This window comes from Monomorium pharaonis, chromosome 1 (genome assembly GCF_013373865.1).
Source record: "Monomorium pharaonis isolate MP-MQ-018 chromosome 1, ASM1337386v2, whole genome shotgun sequence".
NCBI lineage: Eukaryota > Metazoa > Arthropoda > Insecta > Hymenoptera > Formicidae > Monomorium > Monomorium pharaonis.
In genome coordinates, this window is record NC_050467.1 from 37628007 (window position 1) to 37649309 (window position 21303).

Below are 21303 nucleotides of genomic sequence, written 5' to 3' on the forward strand. Positions count from 1 at the left end.
CGACAGGATATCCCTAATTTCCGGTGTATTTCACTATCACGAGAGGGCTTGAACTTCATTTTCCACGGTCAAATACAAAGGAACGGCGACTGGGGGATTCGCGAAGCGCGAAATGGGGGGGGAATTAATTCCTGGACAATGAATCCGGCAAATTATCACACAATCCGGCCTGTCGCCGTAAAGCGGGGGTCGAAACGCGTACGATTTCATTTTATCTTCTCCTTCGAATTCGCGGCACACTCTTGGCAGCGGGTGACAAACGGCGAAGAAGCTCCGGATACGAGAAGCCGCGGAAGAAAACGGTCCCTACAAAACCAGACGTTGTCTACGTATTCAAACTTTCACAAAGGGGCAGAATCGCGGAAGTCGACTGATGACCCATCCCCTTCGCGGCGATGAAAAACGGGAGCGAGAATCCATTACTTTTCCTTTTCACCTGAAGCTACTTCTCTACCGACTTTGTTCGGCGAAACTTTTCACCGTTAAACTTTTAACATTCAAAAAGAGTGCGGCACGCGGGATTAGAGTGAACACCGATCCGCAGGATTAATGGTAAAAATACAATACCGGATGTTGCGGCGTCAGAGAGAATGTTAACGAGGAAACGCAATATTGTTTGCGCAGTTGGTGTAATATTACGATAAAATTATATCAGACGAACTTGGTGAGAGTTAGGGGAACCCAATCCACGGGAAACAAAAAACAAAGATAAAGAAAACTCCCGTGGAAGTGAGATCGAAGAAAACATGAATATGTATTTGCATCTGCTTCGCTCAAACAGCTCGAGCGAGACGTAGAAAATTAAATTTCGAGAAAGTAAAACATATTAAAATACTGTATTAAGAAAATGGTATTTACATTCGATACAATATTCGAAACAATTTACGGTTGAACAAAGAGTACAAGATTCTTCTGTGTCTAAAATAAAGTGTGACGCATAATTTTTAAGTATTTTCTGTGTTTTAGTAGAAAATACACGAAAATTACATTTCAAGCCCGCTCTATATACAACCAATTGTATCGCCCATCTGCGTCATAATCGATTATTCATTCGTAAGCGAGAAAAACTGCAATGGACAGCACGACCATTCATTGAACGCGTATATAAATATATATGCAGAGGCACGCTATGCGCTGGAGTGTCGCCAAATTGCAGTATATTGATTAATGATCAATAATATGATTTGCGAGATATCTGTTCGAGGGTTGAAAAAGAGACTAGGGGACTAGAAAGTTGATGATCGAGCAGTTCAATTAAATTGGACTGGATTACATGTAGTAGCTGAAAAAAATGCGCATTTCCATTCTCGTGTGATATGAACGAATATTTTTAACTGACGAGTAAAACGTTCGGAACAATGGTCGAGTTCAATCAACTATTTGTAATTAGCAAAGTGACATATCTGTACGTAAATTTATAGTAATATAAAAGGATATATTTTTTTCAAACTAATATCTTTTTTAAATAATATTATTCAGACATTAAATTGCACATTATATTATACATATTTATACAAAGCATAATTAAATAATAATAGAATAAGATTTGATAGACTTGAAATATAAAATTACACAAGAAAGCATGAAAAGTCCAGTTATGAACAATTTATCTTAGCTTATTCATAAGGTCAATAAATGAAAAAAATATCTTCTATAAAAAATAAAGTTAACAGTAAAAAATTTATTGATGGATGTACGAATAAATGACTAATTATACTGTACATAACGACACGATCAGACGAACGTGCAAACGAGTCAGTAACAGATACTACATGCGAATGAGTGAATGATCGAGTGACAGAAAATGAAAGAGGGTACAGTGTATGCTGAGTTAGGGTCGACGATACGCAGGGGGGGGGGGGTAGGCAGTGCCTACCCTAATGAATCTATTACGGCCGGTGAGCGACAACCCTCGCCTAGCAATCACTACAGATAACACGAAACGCTGTCGCATGCATCCTGTTTACATGAGTCTGTAGATAACGAAGATGTACGTCCGAGGCGACCTATCTCGGATTTACAATGCATGGGATTAGCGTGCGAGCTAGACGTGGAGATAAAAGAAACTTGCGCGTAAGAATTGCTATCTGCATCGATTAAGGTCAATGGATAACGATGTTGATTCACATGTTACGATTGTGACATCAATTTTCGATTAGGAACAGTCGTCAAGGCCATAGAATGTGGGCCATAACAACGCCATTGCAACCTCGCTATTAAAAATCGTTTATGTTGGTAATATAGCTCGTAATAGAGTTCGTCATGTAGTTCGTATTAATATCCGTCAAATTATCTGGAAATAATGAAATATGATAATGCAAACTTAGTAATTATCGTTAAATAATTAAATAAAGCTTTCAATAATTTTGCACCTAAATAAATCGCAAATTTAAATAATATGAATTAAATTGTGAAATAGAACAAATAATGATATAATATTTTACTATCGAAATTATTTAATATTACGTACGATTACATATTGATGTAAGAAAATCATATCCAATTGTTAGAAAAATTTCATTTTGACAAAAGTCAAACTATCTCATCACACAACACAAAGCTTCAGAACTATTCCGACGGTATTCTGGCTTGGGATCAGACTCTCTATTATATGATAATCCGGAACACGTGACTTCATCTTGACGTGATGGTCGCAACGTCTTTTATGCAATCTTCCGCGATTCTTCTGCGATTGACGGCCAGCGGGAGAGCGAGCGAAATTCCGGGGAAATTTTTATATAAAGAAGATCGTAACGCAAGCTTGGAACCACATCGCTCCGCATTTTATTAGATATTGTCGCCCCCGTAACGTGACCGAGGTGGCGATGATAGTAGGTCTGCGGGATATGTGGATCGTGGGATTGTATCGTCTTTCCGGAGGAAGAGAAAAGAAGCGATAAGGAAGAAGTAGGAAGGTATAAGATGGGCGATGCAATTGCTCGACGACCTCGGACGATATCGCCGGGCAACGTTCAGGAGGAGCTTCAGAGCGTCTTACGAAACAGCTAAAGATTACGGTCCAAGTCGAGCAGCGTCGAGAAACGAAGGCCAATCTCGGTTATTGGCTCCGTCGCGCCGGATTCCACGGGTTACGATCGCGAGATTGGCCAAAGTATCTCGTGCGAAATGTGTCAGTCGTGTCAAGATTCGTGGAAGGGTGACACTTGGTCGCACGAAGATGAACATAAACCATCCATGAAGATTATCAAATACGTCCAGGAAGATATCGAGTTGATGAACGTCACGATAAATTCCGATCTCGTTATGCAAAGTAGCTCGAATTAATTAATTAGCGTCGCGTGTTATCTCGTCTTATGCAATATAATGTATGATTAAAGCAAATATTGTTTATTACGCATAGTGACAGAATGATTCTCTGGGGGCGTTTCCTTTTTAAAAAAATATTTTTTCTTTGAATTTCTTTTATTATATCTTCCATCATCTTTTTCGAGTAAGAAGAAGCTAACGAAGCAAAGGGTCACGGTAATGATTACAAGCTGTCACTACAAAGGAAATAGATATTGCGCGCGCACAAAAAGAGAGATAGGCGGGCCACTTTGAAGAGAATCTGTTTTTTAGAGTCTCGTTACGAACACACGTTCTTGAACGCGCACGCATAGTCGAGATGATTGAAGCAACGACTGATTACGAGGGTACGTCGATCCTTCAGAGCGCCGCGATGTTCTTTGATTACTGTTTCGCATAAAGCCGTCCGTCGATGAAACTGACAGCTTTGAATTGAAAGGATGCGTTTTTATTTACCATGAATTAGTGTTTGTTTGCTTGTTGAAAAGTTCGTACCAACATCAAATGGTAATTCCATTTAGTCTTTTGCTTGTAAGAGATATAATTATAAGAAAAAAACTCTTCTTAAAATAACAAATTAAAATAGTGATCTCTAAAATATTTTCTATATAGTGTGATATAAATTTCTCTCTCTCTCTCTCTCTCTCTCTCTCTCTCTCTCTCTCTTATTCGACAGGATGCACAGAAAAATCTTTAACACAGCCCTACATCCCTTCACGCTTCGGCTGAATCGCCTCGATGGCGATTTCGCTCCCTATTAAGAGCAACTATGCGAATGCAGCACTGCATCGTTAACTTCAATTGATTTTATTGGCAATACAATCAATGTTTAGGCTCGCTCAGAAGGGTTTCGCGGCGGTAAAAAGGGGTAGGGTGCTAGATGTGGCGCAAAGCTGTCGCTCACCGGGAACAGCGCGACGCATGGATTATTCGTTTCCCTGTCGGTAGACATTGCGCAATTGAAATCTACGTCGATGGTCACACGTGAGCACAATCGTTTGCGGTGGAAAGGGTCGAGTCCGGCGGAGATAAACCGAGAGATATCGAACGTGCCCAATAACCTACCCGCCGAGCGTCCGCGAACCGTGTGTACTCACCTCTTTATGGACTCTTCGAATTAATCGTGTCGCGAGTTTACTTTTGCTTTCAAATTCAATCTTACGTTCCGTTGCTCACTGTGCGGCGGCTCATCAAGTTAACGAGAAATCCCGTATTCGTTTTCAAATCGTGCGACGCAATTCTGATTACAATCAGGACTCGTGTACCCTTTGACGTGTGGATACTCAATTCTACCTTTACAATAGAAATTTTATTTGAGATTTACTCGCCGCGAAAGTTAGGGGCTAAAAAAAATTGAAAAGTTACAGCAGATGACATTTCGCAATATTTTGCTTAAAAAATTAATTGTGAATATAATGCGACTTCTCTCTGTTAGATTCCTCTCGCTGTGCCAAGCGTTATCTCAAGGGTTAGGGGTCTCGCCGGAAATTTCAGTAGTTTATACGGTAAGATAGGTGATCTTCAGCAGCTATGAACGTTTCTTGCACGACGGGAAAGCATCTGACACAGAGATTAGGCCAAGCGCGCGCAAAATTGTCTCGCAACGATATGCAAATCGTGGCATAAATGCTAATTGTAATTGCCCATGAAATGAATTCAAGGGCTCCCTCCTGAAGAAGGGTTAGCTTCGTGGTATACTAGCGACCTCTGGCCTCCGAGCCTGCCGAGTATAAAGCGACAAAATTACGCGTGTCATTTAAAAAATTTCGTATCGAGTTAATTTGCAATCGGTCACACATAACGTAACAATATTATTTATTTATTACATAATGGACAAAGAAAACTTTTACAAGCGATGCATTTTTCTCAGCATGAAAAAAAACAATCCTCGCAAAAAGTTATTTGGAAACATTATTCACGTACAAATCTCGTTAACCACTTTTTATTCACCCTGCACTCTCAGCATGAATATCCAAAAGGGCCAATTGTCAAAGAGAAAGCTAAAACCGGTCGCCAATCGGGGGGGGGGGGGGGGATTCGGTTTTACGGTAAACGAAACGAAATGATATGATTAGGACGTTAAATTCGTTTCCCAGTACGTATTGCTAACGAGGACGCAATGTCCGACAGTTTCGGACCAAATCCAATAACACTTTTAACTGAATTCTCAAATGACTTCTTCTGATGAAAACCGCGTAGTTAGAGGCTTTGATGTCAATGCAACAACCATTCCGATATTGCAAGACGCGTCTCTCGATACCGCTATACGCGATGAACTTTCCATCTCGTCACGATTCACGAATTTAGCATGCAAAATTGCGCGGGGATTAAGATCTCGCCTCCAGATCTGAGCACGTACTTACCGTCGGACGAACCGGAATTATGCTGGTGACAGTTTGTAAATGATGTAGTTTACGACGCGAGAAAGTGAGGGATATGGGTGCGGCGTATCCCAAAGTAAGGCGGAAAGGGAAATGGCGAGGAAGAGAAAGAGGTAGAGAGACAGACGGGAAGAGCGAACAAAGAAGGATGAGATCGGAGAGACACAAGAATCTTGTTGAACTATTCATCTTCACAACGATCAAATTTTCGTATAATGCAAGTCATTCGCATACGTAAAGTACGGAAACTGAGTATACAGGGTATATAAAAATCGAGTATTCTCGAGTATACTTAATCGTTATCATCGCGTATTTCATTGTATTTAGCTGGACAATGAAGTTAGACTCCCTCAGGGGCTCACATCTGTGCGTGAGTACGGGATTGGCAACCCCGAGGTACCCTAGCTACTCAAGGCCTGGGGAGTACACGGTTAGGCCACTCTGGTCTTCTGGGGATATGAAGGAGACAAATGTATATCGTGCTCATTTATATCACACACATTTAACTCGTATAAATCCAATCATTAATGAAAAAATATAAAAAACATAAAAAAAGATATAGAAAAGATTATAAATATTTTCCTTACGAAATATCATTAAAGCTCAAGTGTTGCGATTGTTTAAAGCAATAAAAGAAAAAGGCAAAGTCTGCGGCTCTCTTGTCAGTGTTCTATATACAGTGGGGTATAAATTTCCGCTAACAAATATATGTATATACATCGGCAGCTTTTGAACAGCGTTTGATGAACACCGGACCCGCCTTCTCCTGCTCGGACGGACAAACCGACGGACGGATTGACATTTGCATACGATGGACCCGCACGGGCGTTAACTGCTCGGGGATGCGGAATGAGCTACAAGTCACCTGGTACCAGTAATTGAAATGAGGGTAACTTTGAAGAGGGGTCGCACGAACAAACGAGGAGTTGCCCAAAAGTTCTTTCACCATAACGTACATTCGCGTGATATTGAGCGTAATTAAAATTATGACAAGTTTCTTTATAAAAAAATATATTTAATTAATATGCAATAATTTGAAACAAATTGAAAGAAGGCAGAATATACGAGTGTTTCGGAATTGCCACTGGCTCGAATAATTATGGAACAGTCAGTGTAGTGATATATTGTATCTATATTTTTTCCGCGATTAAATGTAATTATTTTAAAAAATTAAAAATTGATTTGACGAAATAATGTTTCTCTTTTAGCTCGACGTAAATCGCCAACAGGGTAATGTGCCGTATTTGATTTAACTCGCGGCAAAGTGCGTGCTCCAGAGAAGAGCAAGAAAAATCTGTCGGGAGGGCTGACTGTAAAGCGCGGTTATAATAAGTAGAACGACGCTCGGAAAATGCGGTAGCGAGCAGGCACACAAGCCGAAAATACCCCTCGAAACTTTACGGACTATGAAAGCGGAATGAGAATGGCGGACGGGCGGTACTGCGGGTGGCTCGGCGGCGCAGGGATGGGAAGTTTAATTAAATATCACACGACATATTATGGGAGGCGGGACGCCGCGCGTGGTGTCGATGGCAAGTAAACGTCGGGGACAGTTCGCGAGACCGAAAAGTTCATGCCAACGAGCGAACGAGCCGAGCTTGTAGTAACGGACAACGGCGGGAACACTGCCGCCGGAAGTTAACGGAGGGCGGCGAACCGTCCAGACATTTCAGCGTCATCGGTACCCTTTTATAAAGCGGCCAGTCTGAAAATTCCATTCGGTCCACCCTCACGCGCGCGCGCGATCGTCTGCTTCCCTTACATACACCCCCATCGACGCGACTGCTGATTCAATTCTCACGAAAGGAATTCCTCGAATGGCAAGGACGACAATTTACTCTTTTAATCTCATAATGTTCCTGTCGAGAGCCTCGCCGCGGAGATTTTATCAAAAGAAGTGTTAGAAGAAGCCAATACCGATGTACCGATGACAAAAGAAGCGAAATAGATTGTGCTTCTCGTCTGATAACAGCACGTACAATACATTTGGCAACATGTTGCTAGGAAAAGTAAAAGCACGGGTCGAGGGATCACACGTCTCTCCTGTCCTGTTCCGAAGGAAGTAAATCTTTGCATAGGCCTCGCGTTGATCCTTGCCACATCCACTATGACTTGCGAATTAAAAGCCCATGAATATGGTAAGGATGCAAATTCCGCTGGTGTTTACTCGGGATCAGTGTTACACGGCAATCTGCATACTCGAGTGTCGGTGACGCGCGACGAGGGTTGCGAATCAGGCTCGTATCGTACACGCGGGACACAATCGTGCAAGGTTAATCACGATCCCACACATCCAGCATTCCTTCGCGAGGCTACCGCAGTAGGAATTTAGTCCGCAGCTCTCGCTAACACATCTCCGAAGTTTCCGCGTCGGACACGTTTCAAGACCCTGCGTCGTGCGAAGACCCCGAAAGTTTCCAACTCTCGTTCCAACGAATCCCTGGCCCCGACAGTTTTGTAATCTCACGGAATCAGCGAGTATCATCTACCGTGGAAAAGAGACGATCCCCTATTTCGCCCGACCCCGTCGATTAATCCGTTAGCCGCTCGCGACCAACCTGTGCGTACCGTTCAATTATCGAGGGAAGCTCTTCTCCCTCTCTTACTCGACGCTAACTGAGTTGTTACCTCGATAATTCGTACGTCGTAGTATCGGCCGTAACACCGGCGGCTCGCCACATTAATTTGCGCCCTGGCATGAGAATTTCCGCTCAACTGCGTTATCCCGGAACTTATCGGCCGCCGTCAGTGATCAATCAATGTAGGATCCGAACATTGAGCTAATATTCAGCACTACGGAAGCAGGTCTCATATTTCGAATACCACACAATTAATTTTATCGCTATTACTTTATTACGTTCTTTATTACTCAACACAAAATTAAAAATATTTAATACTGTGTAATAATATTAATTACATAATTGAAAGTATTATATTTATGTCGATATCGTTGATATAAAGTCGGAAAATGTAATTTTAATATCAATCGAATTTTTTTTTTATTGAACCATGCAGAAGTAGGACGTAATGAATTTTATATTAAATACTCCCAGCATCTCTTTGTCATCTCAAAATAGAGGAGCGCTATTTGTATATACAGCCAACATGCAGTAAAATTAAATGTATTAAAATTAAATCCTCGTATTATCTTGACTACAATGTCGGCTTAAAGAAAAGATTTACCTGTATACGGTCGACAGTAGTTGCGATTTGCTCTGCTGTAAATCGTCGGCAGAGACGTCTCCGCTCCCGGTTCTACGTACGCTTTGCTCTTGCTGTCTCTAGGGTCGCTGTATTGTTCCACAACCTCGATTTCCGCCTGCAAACAGAACACAAATTGTTTCCTTCCGTTCTTACGCGAAAGAGATTCCGTATGTAGTACATCTTCGCGTTTGAAATAGCGATCGATCTCGCGCCTTCTCATTAGAGAATTCTCTTCCTGACATACCGCGACATATAATGACACGGGAAAGACATATGAAGCGAGTAATTGGTCTAAATTGCTGTAATAATACTAATTTGGTAACATTGTGTTCTCTCGACTTTGTCCCCGGAGAGAACCTTTTTTTAGAAGGATTATCGTCAGAGATAACTTCGTTTAAATTTACACGACAGAGCTCGGTAACATTTTCTGGTCCTGAATGCAGCCAATTGCGGTAATACCTTGGCCGGGGCTCGAGGGGACGCGATTCCAGCCGTTCCCCTAAATGATGATCGTTATTTCGAGAGAAAACAACTGTGGCGACAATTTGTTTCCGCTGCCACGTGTGTCTCAGTGGATTAAACGTAGCGCTCAAATAATCGGCCAGATGACGACGAAGCATTAGTATCCCGGCTAGTATAAAGATTAAGGCTTGAAGGCATAATACATCTTAGTACGACTAACATAACGTGAATTGCACGTCACGTTCGTTTTAACCGTCTCGACCTTATCTCAACCTGAAGGAACGGATGGGAAGAAGTAAATTCCTTTAGACTGAATTCAATCGACCACGAGCGAGGAAGGGTTTCTCGTATTTCCTGCGGAAGCCGTTCAGTCCCACCGCGATTACACGATCGGTGCTTCGCCAATATTAATGATAGTAATGATAATAAAAATAACGACGATCTCCCCTCGGGTAGTAAACGACGAAGAGTGCAGATTTTCGGCGCTGAATGAAAAGGAGAGTCGATCAATGAAAGCTTCTCTCTCTCTCTCTCTCTCTCTCTCTCTCTCTCTCTCTCTCTCTCTCTCTCTCTCTCTCTCTCTCTCTCTCTCTCTTCTCGGGCCCCACGTTGTATCGACGGCTGGGGAAACGAAGTAAAAGAAGAAATGAGATAGTGCCTTAAGGAAGCTCAGCAGGGCGAAACGAGCAGACATCCCGGCAATGCAAGACGGTCGAGAAGGCGACGGCGGGGAAGACAAGTAGCCTTAAATTGAAAGAGCCCAAAATTGGAATTCTCCTGCCAAAGTTGAGCGCTATGCCTCCAGGGGCTGTTTCGAAGACGAAGTCGATTGCTTCCAACCACCTTACCTTCCTCCGTCGCGCGAGGATCGCCCTTCTCCGCGGAATGGATAAATTCGTAGATGTTTATACGGAAATTACGGGGGGAAGGGGCGAGGCGACTTCGCAAGCAGTGATGGAGCAGTGGTGGAGGCCGCTCGATCGTCTGTCGCAAATCCGATGACGAACGGGCTGACTCGACTTTCCGCGGAGCGCGAACGCGTCCGCCGAATATCGCGCCGGTGGTTGCGAAAACGATTACGCGGGGTTATCGACGTGCGATGAGAAATCGAATTGCCCGTTCGATTCGGCGAGTGAAAACGCACGGATTTATCGATGCCTCGTTAAGCGGGTAAAGTAAATCTGCAAAGCTGTCGTGCGCGGCGTTGGCGGCGGAAAAGCGATGGCAAATAATAAATACGCAGAGCGTTGCCAAGTTGCCGCCCGGATTTCCCTTCGCGTGTAAACCGTTTGACCACTTTGAGGATTGTGCCGAATGCAATGCAAATAGTACGCATCACACCCTATCATATTCAGTCGTTAATCCCGTTCGATTTATCGAAGGGTTTAATCCGATTATTTGGTCACTGCGTTATAATTTGGCGTAATTATCAGCTGACTTAATCTCCCGACTTTACGAGTCTATGGTGATACAAATGCTGTTTTTTAAATGATACATTTTGGAGTAGGGTATAGGTACAAATCAATAGTATAATTTTTCAATATAGAATTTAATCATTAAAATAAATTTAAATATAAAAATGTATTAAATATAAAAAAATGAAACTTGCCGTTTTGAAAATAATTCTACCGAGACATAAATATAAATGTTGCAGCACCGTGTAAAGAGTCGAGCTACATTAATGGCGAACAGTGATATGGTTCATAACATAAATAACGCCGTTACACAGAACGGCACTCTCGAGGAAACGTCACGTCAGCGACGTCGATCGCTCTTAATTTCGTACATGGCACTGGCGAACCAGTATTTTCCGCAGTATCCACGATAGTACAAGACATCATTAACAGTATGCAGATAATGGCGCAGATGAAGCGGGGAGGAGAAGCGGGGAGCTGCGAGAAAAATGAGCGATGTAAGATAAGACGCACGTAAAAGCGCTTTTTAGCGGCGGGAGTATCAATCACTCTCGCTCTCGTCCGAGAGGGACATCGCACAAAGAGCGCGGCATCAAGCACTTTGCTCACGGAGTCAATTTTTTCCGGAATTCTCGCGCGTTCCCTCCGAACTAGTCGGGAATTAATTACGCTCACTTTTCGACGTAATTTTCCTCGCCTCGTGAGTTAATCGCTTTCGTAAATTCGACTCGGTACAAATGGCGACGAGTCCCCTCGGGCATTCCACCGATCGCTCGCACGTCGCTCCGCTCCGTTTATCGAACAAATAAATCGGGCGCCTTTTATGATTGAAACGTAACGGGAGGGAATTGCGAATCGAAGTTTTGCGGGTTGACGAAGAAGAGAGAAAATACCGAAGTCGTATAACTGCGAACTCTCGAAAGACACGTCTCTCCGTTAAAGTTCTACGCCCTAAAGCCTTTTGTTATAGTGATAAATGCGAGTAACACCAGTGCTCGATCTCACGCATAAAATAAAGCGCTAAAGTATTAAGTAGGGCTTACGAGCGCGACTCATAACGATTCACCCTCTCGAGTCAAGTGGCACCCGCTTTCTGTCTTTGTCACACTCCCCCATCGTTTCGTTGCGACGCTCGCGGGGGTTGTCGGTGACAACGAAGCGAAGGAAACTTTTGTTCGGCACACTCAGGTGTCGTCCCTTCTCTACGACGTTTCTTTCTCTTTCTTTTATGAACTCCCTTGCGACGGTCGTGCGGCACGGTCCGTATTTCCGTTTATTTGTATAGTAATCAGACGCCGGGCTGACGGCAACGAATTAAATTTTTTCAAATTAACATATCAAACATGGTGATGAATAAAAAAGTGATAATGTATAAAATAAATGCAGAACCAGGGGGGCGCGAAGACGGAAATTTAGAAAGTATCTTTTAAATTTGTAAGAATTATTTACACAAATATTTATAAAAATTTTTATTTAAAAAATATCTAAAATTTATCTTTGCTTAATTACTGAAAAGATTGTCAAACAATTTGTGGATGCGTGAAGAGATTAGTCGTAATATTAAATAATCAGAAAGACTAATTGGACATGGAAAAAACAACTTTATTAAAGTACCTAAAAAAATTTATCTAAATGCAGATCTAAAAATAATTTTGTTGAACCATTAAAATAATTATATAATCAGTTCAAGCAAGTTTCTGTATGTCAAAACTTTTTACAACATTCCCCGTTATAGTTGATGAGGTTCCTACATAATTATTTTGATAACCCAACAAAATTATTTTGTGTCCAGCTAAATTTTCAGATTAAAACTTTACACCGCGAAACCATTCTCCCTGTGCATAATTGTCGGAAATGTTCACTTCTATCAGTTACTCCGTTTCTTCGCGAGAAAACCACAAAACATGCTAACTTTCGAGATGTAACCGCAGAACGCACGAAGGCAAATTTTGTCACCGCCACAGCGTTTAGGCGGAGAGCTCGAAGGCTAACCCCAGGCACCAGAAACTAAATGGCGGAGCAATTATAAGCAACGCCGGAAGTCACCGCCCTGTCACCGATGCTCCTCGTCGTTCCTTTTCGCGTCCGTTGTTACCACCTTTCGCACTCTCTGACGCCCTTTATCCAATGCTCCCGCGATGCCCTTCGCGTTACCGCGCCCGGAGGGTATTTTGTCACCACTGTAATTATATTTCTCCCTTCGGCCGATTCCCCGGTCGTCCGCGTTGGAAAAATATCAATACTATCGTTAGCCGACAGAACGACTCGAGCTACAGGAAGTGACGTCATACGCGCAGTGTAAGCAGAGAAGAGAAAAACGAGGAATATTGTACGTATAGGATGTTTGTTTTAACATTTCTTATCTACTCCTTGGATCTAAACGTAATACTTTGTTTTCAGTATTAGACATTACAATTTTGCAATGCTTTATGAATTTTTAGCATTAACCTTCCGTGAACTATATGAAGTTAAATTAACTTTGATGGTTCTAAAACTGCTGTAGTTTTTCTAAATATACGCAAACGTATATCTGAAGTTTCGATTATCAATTAGTCAGAAATTAACACATTTTTACGTTTTTGTTTTTTATAATCAATCGTTTATTTTTAATAGATAAATCTTTGTTTTATTATCTGTCTTTTATTTACATTGTTCACGAAGGATTAATATTGATTAATTAAATTTAATTGACTATTTTTGTAGTACTTTTCTTATTAAAAATAGAATTTAGTGTAACATTACTAGACAACATACTTCATTGGAGATTATACAAAAATTATTTGAAAGACTTTGTTTTTCTGTGAAAAAAATTGTAACCCCCTGACCTTTTTGATTCACTGCACGTCGCAGGAGGAAAATATCGATAAACTTTTTGGATTGGGGATGTACCACAATGGGGACGCGTGAACGTGTAACGATAGCGTGTTTGCTTAACGCAGAATTCATTGAACTGTGAATACAGATAAAAAGGCGCGACTGCGGTGAATAGTTTCACCGTTACCGCAATAATGCCGCACTGCGTAGAAGCATTATTCTAAGTTATATATTGTCGCCGTGTGATTTCCTTAATTAAATTTTTCATGCAAAGTGCTGTAGATATATACTCTACTGTTACATAACTGAATCACATAACGTATCATGACAGAATAATGGTGAGGTTTGCAATAAAAACTGTTAAACTTAAACTATGTAAAGTAAATCACTCGTTTATAGAAAGATTTTGGGTATCTTGCGCTTAAAATGTAAATTAAACGGTCGGTTTCAATTTCAATTACAATTCTTCATAAAACATTAAACCACTTACGTTCTCCACAGTAGGACTCGGCAGGGTCCATTGCACCGCTGAGCTTGCAGCCGCAGCGCTAGCAGGGCGTCTCTTATTCACGAAGTCGACAGGTAGACTGTAATCGTCGCACAACGATACCTGCAAGCACAAGTGAGAGAAAAATGATATACATCGTGCCCGCTCTATTACCATTTCCCATTAACCACTCCGTCCAATGAGAATTTTCTCTCCAACTTTCATCGCTCTTCGTGTCCCTACCCTTAATAGAGTTTCAAAGTTGTAAGGGATGACTTTTCATCAAATGACGCGAACTCCGATAACTGAAAAACTTCGCCCACGCTCTTTAAGTACGTATCACCAACTCGCACGAGAGCTGATTTTTAATCTTATATTAAAATTAAAAAGTCGCATAAAGAATACTAATCTTCATAAACTGACAACGATAACAATGTGTATGTTTATTATTACAAGATTATATTATTATATTCTTGTAACACAATTTCCCCAAAGAATAGAAACAAGTTCTCATTTAAATCCTTGGAACAGCTACAGCAAACCAGTCATTGTTCTCGTCTAGTTAGCCCCGGCGCTATTGAAGCACGCACCTCTTCCGTGCGGGGAGAGAAAATACGCAAAATATTGCTGAAAAAGTGAAGAACGACCGGCGGATGAAAATCCACGGTGAAGTATCCAACGTCGAACAGCAGAGGATTTCTGCCACTCGACAAATCGCAGGGTAAGCACCCCAGACCGCCTCCGCGTCCTCAAATCCCCGTCGACGCTGACTGGACCGGCTCATCAGCGATATTTACTGTCTGTCGGAGAATCGATCTATCGGTGCGTGAACATGCCTCGTCCCATCCGGTCTACGCGAGAACCGAGAGCGTGGCCACGGCCTACGTCTATGCGTGCATATAAATCGAGACAATCGCGGATCCCCGGGGGCGGCTTATCGCGTCGGAGAACCGGGAGCGGTGGTGGCAGAGTCCACGGGGATGTTCGGCTTGCAGAAGGGAGTTTTGTTCTCGCGCGGGGACTCTGCATGCAAATGGTCCGCGTTTATTGTGAGAAGAGAGCGCCGTATGAATATGTGAAGTGGGAAACGAAACAAAAAAAAAAAATAGAGAGAGAGAGATAAACGGTCGAAGAACAACGAAGGGAATGGAATGAGTGGGCGATCGGTTCGCGGGAAAGTGGAAATAGCCATGGAGGCATTGCGAAATGGCGCAACTAGCACTTAGCGGCTGGCGGTGCAGCACCGGGCAGAAAAATCGATTCGCAGAGAGCTGCATTGGAGTAAGCAATCAGCAAGTTATTTTACACGGATTTTGCACGGTGTGCAAAAAATGATACGGACCGCGCGCGTAACTTCTCTGAGAATTCTCCGCTTTGTAAAATTGCTTAACTTGATTTTACGGCGCTAGTAGTCGACAGTAGTACTGGAACGCGTGTGGTCAGACAACAGCGCGCTCGCCGGTAAACGAATCCGGAGCGATAGTAAAACAGATTAACGTTCATTTGAGCCAAAGTCGTGAAATTGGAGCTAAGCAATGTAGTTTTACGTACTTCACCGGCTTCAAGAGTTCAGCACCTACCCCTTGCCGAACTGTGTATCTGCTGGCACCGCCAAGGAGGAAGCCAAGTAGCAAACTAGGCCGGCTCGATAGGGTGAACGTGAGGAAATCCGAGAGAACTACCAATGGGAATCCGTGTAACTGGGAATCATATTTCACACGTTGTACTAAACATTATCCGTTAATCGATAATACGGAATGTTCTATCTGAACGAAGTATTTTGTCTAACAGAGTCATACATTTAATCTAAACATATTAACGAGCACAGCATGAATATTGACTTTACAGCGGAAATGATTTTTTAACCCCGTACAATTTTTATTCTATCAAGTCTATGAGTTATTCATGAAATATTAAAATATGACGCGTGACTCGTACGCATCTAGCCGACGCGGCCATAAATCACGGCGCGCGTAATCCTTAAAGTTTGCCGAAATAGATATTTTCACCGGGTGATCCCTGGGTGTCTCCCAAAATGATTTGTTTTCCCGTAAATCTTCGACGCCGCGTGAGTTTTCCCGAGCGCTTGCTATTGAGTTAGGTCGAAAGCTCTCTCTCCTACGGACTGACATATATAAAGTGCCTATTTACCGCATTCTGCGGATCTGTTTACTATGTTCCCGAAGAAGCACGCTGCGCTTCGGTGTATCGTTATGCGAATGCGACCGCGAGTCTGCGTTAATTCTCCCGCAACGGTATTTCGCGTGGCCGAGATTAAGCCGGAATATTTAGCAAATGTTTCGCATAAATCAAAGCAGCGCAATATGTTCGGAGTTCGAAGCGAGGCTATGTAAATTCATGGTAATACCGCTGGCCACCCTGCAGAGAGGAGTTTCGATTCGCGAAGAGCTGTGAGGGAGGGGGAGGTAAAGAGCGCATTGGGGGACAAGCGAAAAGGGGGAACCAAGCGCGACAGCGTGAGTCGGAGGGCGGGAAGGAGCAGAGAAAGTCCAAAAGGAGAGACAGAGAGAAGGACAGAAAGTGAAAGATGAGGAGAGAAAGAAGGAGAGAGAGAGAGAACGATGAGCGCGTATTTCATGAACCCCTAAAGCAGCCCTGAGCATTGCGGCGACCGCCACAATCCCATTCATTCTCTTTATGGGCTCCCAAGTATTCGGGAGCGAGCTTGAATAAATCGGAAATTTGCCCCGCGGGGAGCGCATCGGCCTTCCTCGCGATTTGCCTTTCGGCCTGGTCATTTCTGAACACTGTGTCTCGCTTTTCGCGCGTAAAGCGCGTGATACACGACTCTACGATCGTTAATCCCGATCCATTTAGTATAAAAAATTGCAGCTGGATGACAGGAATTTCGTTGCAATTACGAGAACTAATCGGCGCAAATGCTACACAATACATGTCTTTCGACAGGAACAATAACGTTATAAGTTTCTCTTAAGTGGCGTCTCTAGCGAAACAATCTGATCAATGTTCTCACATAATGGGCGAATGCTTTCTCCCGGAGAACTATGGTAATAGGAGGTGATATTAGTGATTGTCCTCCGAACTCAAACTATGAGTGGAATGTTTATTCTGTGGAACTTCTTGCACAGTTTATCACATATATGCGTCAAGGTATAACTGTTAATTTTCCCATTTATCGTAATTTTCGTTGATTTATTTCATTAAATGCTTCGCACGTCTTTTGTGGAAAAAATGTTATAGTTGTGTAGTATAATAATTGTATAGTCACACATTAATTTTATTTAAAAAATAATATTCTATAAAAGATATTGTTCGCAGAGCGGTATTTTTATTACGATTTTTAATAGAATTTTGCATTTATAAAACTTAATAAAAATCGCAGTAACGTGAATCTGTTACTGCGACTTATTGAAATACGAATCATTAGTTTGCGACGCAATGCGTACAATTGTATTAGAAGAATCGTTAAATCGTATAGCGCAGTGTAATGGGTAAATTGTGCAAACAGATCGATTGACGATGACATAATTAAATCTAACTGGGAAGGGTTACGACTTGAATAGCTAAGGGTCCCGGTGTTGATACCTCTGCAGAATCCCTAAATGCTTGTCATCAAACTGTGCGCGTAACGTTTCGGGAGTAAATTTGCATTGCGGCCAGTAAATGCTCACATTGTATTGTTTCAACGAACGTTCTCTGAATCGAAAAAAGGACAACGATATATATGATCGTGAATTCAATCGTAAATTCGCAATTCGTGTTACCAAAGCTCATCTTAATCATCTCCTCGACAAAACTATTATTACCGTTTAGCCGTCCAGCGTCTTCGGCGAGTTTTCGTAAAGTATAGAGTAGGTCGCTACTTTCTTCGCCGACCTAGGCAATGAGTCAGACCATAAAGAACGCCATAAAGGGAGCTAAAGATCGATGAACCGGGTTAACTATGATTGACGATGAGCGAAAGTGCGCACGGAGTCTTCGGGGACTCGCTCTTCTCATTTTCCACATTACGGCAATCTGATTCGATCTAACGCTACGAGATAAACACGTTAAAGTTTCACGAACTGCGTCTGCGATGGAACGAGCGAAGTCACCCGGGGCTATCTGACGTCCTATTTGATAGCAGCGCACAACGACCCGACATTTTCATCACGAATTTCCCAGATATACTCATCGCTCTTCCTTTGGATATTATTTCCGATGTACATTCGTTACGTTTACCCCCGGCACACCCCGGGGCAACCGGGCGATGACGAGAAAAAAAGATTCTTCGATATATTCGCGAAGGCGATGATGCGCGAACGAATATTCTGAAATAACATGAGCCGGTGCGAATCAAGCATGATGAAAAAAGATAAAGTATAAAGAAGTTCATTAACCTTCGAATTTATCATCGAGATTTATTTCCATTAGCCCTACTTTTTTATTATGACGAAAGATTTCTTTGAAGAGTAGAAATATGAGAAAAAAAGAACTTGCGTTATCATATTAAATCAGAATAAATATTATCGTTGAGAATTCTTAAGCTTTCACGATATTTTATATCAATACTTTCTCGATTCGAGACATCGTCGTTCCAACAAGAATATGAGGACTATGATTTTACAATTTAAGGGTCCACGACCACAGCATCTAGGAGTCCTTTCGTCCTCATTTAAGGGACCTGCGTGTTCCTCGGCCGATTCGATGTGCTTTAGACGCCTTATTCGAACCGAAACGCCTACCGAAGGACTATGCTCCTTTTTGTCACAGCCCTTTGTAGGGTCACGGAGGGTCCGACAAGTTGCTCAAAGAGAACCTAACTCGCTCAAAGTCGAACGAGGAACTCTGCTGCTGTAGAAATCGAGTACTAGCAATAAGACAGACTAAGGGTCTCGGCCCAACGGTCCCTAATCATCCGCCTTTCTTAGACTCGCTTCATCTTTCTTGTCCCCCCTCGTGCATTTCTTTCTCGTCCCTCTATCGCGGATAGCTAACAAAGCCTCTTTAACCGTAATCTCTGCAAAGGAATATCTAATACTATAAAAAATGAGACTATATATGAGAACGGCGAATATATATTTTATATTTTAAAAGTATTTTATATTACAAGTAAAAAAAGAATATTTTTCATTTATCATTATATTTTGAATATTATTTTTACTTTGGTCATACATATTTTTATTAGATGATCATCTACGTTTCAAAGTTCCCATGTGAATGCGAATCAACATTTCCCTCAACTTCTGCGTTCTTGACAGTCCACAAGGACCGTAAGATCTTCGTTTATGCCGCTCAATTAGAATAAGCACCACGCCAAGGACAGAACTCGCGATCTTGAAACTTTGACTTCGTAATCTTGTTGGCGTGTCTTCGCCAATAGATAGACTTTGTCGGACACGCGATTTCAAGTGCGCGCGTTAAATGGAATCGTTAAACTTTTGCTGGAGAAAGGACGGTGGTCCGCTTAAACATATCGCCTTAACTTGTCTCGCCGAGGTATCCCTCTGGGTAAAAGTTTAAACAGCACTCGAAATGAAATGCACGAATTCTCCCACAATGAAACTTTACGACCGTGAAAATTGCTCTCTCAGCGTAGAATGTAATTAATTTTTCCTGGCAACCAAATTGCGTGGCGAAAACGTCGATTATTTAATGAATCGTTCTTTCAGAGAGATTGGCATCTATAGTTTCTTCACAATTATTAAATAACAGACTATAGAAATTCAAAATTTTTTACTTACAATTAAAAAGTGAGAACTGATAATTTGTAATTAAATCGCACAACTTCGTTTAATTAAAAAGATTCATAATCTTGCTAGTCGTCCTACTAACGTTAAATTTACCTAAATCCGTTTAAATGTTCCAATAAATTCATGACAAAAATCACTGTTCCTAAGTGGTTTAAGTAATCCCGTGGTAATCAGGGTGCGCCATAGGCCGTGGGAAGCTGCAAACAGTGCGGAAGGGTTGTGTGTCGATTCGATGCAACCACCGCAGGTACCTGCACATACGCGCACACGATCCCCCGGCTGCCGAAACGTTCACGTAGTCGCAGAAGCGCCGTGATTGTTCCGTCGGTTCCTCTACTGGGATAAACGTCGACCCCTCCTTATCACCCCTTATCCTATGATGGAAAGGGTCCTCCGGGCGCGGGAATGGAACCCCATTGCCTAAGGGGCTGCTAATTGATTTTAGAAGTTTCTCCTTGGGACTACCCCGTTGCAACATCATAGAGCCCCCTCCCCCCCCCCCCCCCCTCGGCAGGAGTTTTCGGAAAAGACGCGCCACCGTCACGGCGAAAGCATCCTGGTTCCAAAGTCGTCTTAGAGATTCTCTGAGAACCGGCACCGCTCTCGGCCACCCTTATTTCTTGTTAAACGGAGCTCAACGCGCGACGATCCTCGACCCTCTCTATCACGGACCGTTTTAAATCGAAGCTTTCCGCTTTCTTGTTTAACAAGTTGCTGACGGACTTTTGCACGTATCGGAAATCCTGTTAAATGCCAGTTGCCTCACTTTCAAACGATCAATCGTATTATATACATTTTATAAGTTTAATTCATTTTTACATTAAATCTATAAATTATCTCATATGCAAACAGATAGAAATTTATCATTAAATATATCTATTATTAAATAAACAATTTAGAAATATATTAATAAAAAGAGACGATGCTCAAATATTAATAACAATAAGTTTTATGTCGGCATTCTGTTAACTCTCGTTTCTCTTGCCGCAGAAAAAAAAATAGATGCACATATTATTTGTAATCGTAATTACTAGCGCGATTATAATGTAGTCCTCAAGGCAGAGATTCATCACGTCCATTTCATTTCGCTTCTTCGTTGTTGCGCTCGCCGACATCCATCCTCTTTTCCCCATCGGCTTTCGTGCATGTGCAATGCTCGAACAGTCGTACAATGAGCTTCCGGTTTATTAAAATCCCGCCTACACAGACTTGCTCGTCACGATCGGCCGCAGACGGCGCGGTCTAAAACGATTTCACGTTTCTGAGTTTCACTCTTGTCTGACCGAACAATGCATGGTGAAATGCCAGGCGAGGCTATCTCGGCGCAACATTTTTTTCCCCATTCAGTCTCGCGAAACCCAACGCGAGCAGAATCGCGAAATTGCGCGCGTAACAATCGCAACGTCTTTTCTCGCATGAATCCGTAGCTTCTAATTAACTGTCGCAATGTCGTACCGAGTTGCAGTATCCAATATTGCAAATGCACATTCTCTGAATATGCATAGAAATATACATGTACA

General features: G+C 42.2%; 1 protein-coding gene across 2 annotated transcripts in view; it reads right to left on the reverse strand.

Annotated features, from left to right (window-relative positions):
• Window positions 1-21303, reverse strand: part of LOC105832891 (rho GTPase-activating protein gacU) — a 131792-nt gene that overhangs the window by 16691 nt on the left and 93798 nt on the right. For both annotated transcript variants that reach the window (XM_028191377.2, XM_028191378.2), the window contains 2 exons: window positions 14073-14192; window positions 8871-9006 (listed from right to left, as the gene is read on the reverse strand). In XM_028191377.2, the coding sequence (XP_028047178.2) occupies window positions 8871-9006; window positions 14073-14192 (256 nt within the window). The remainder of the gene's footprint in view (window positions 1-8870; window positions 9007-14072; window positions 14193-21303) is intronic.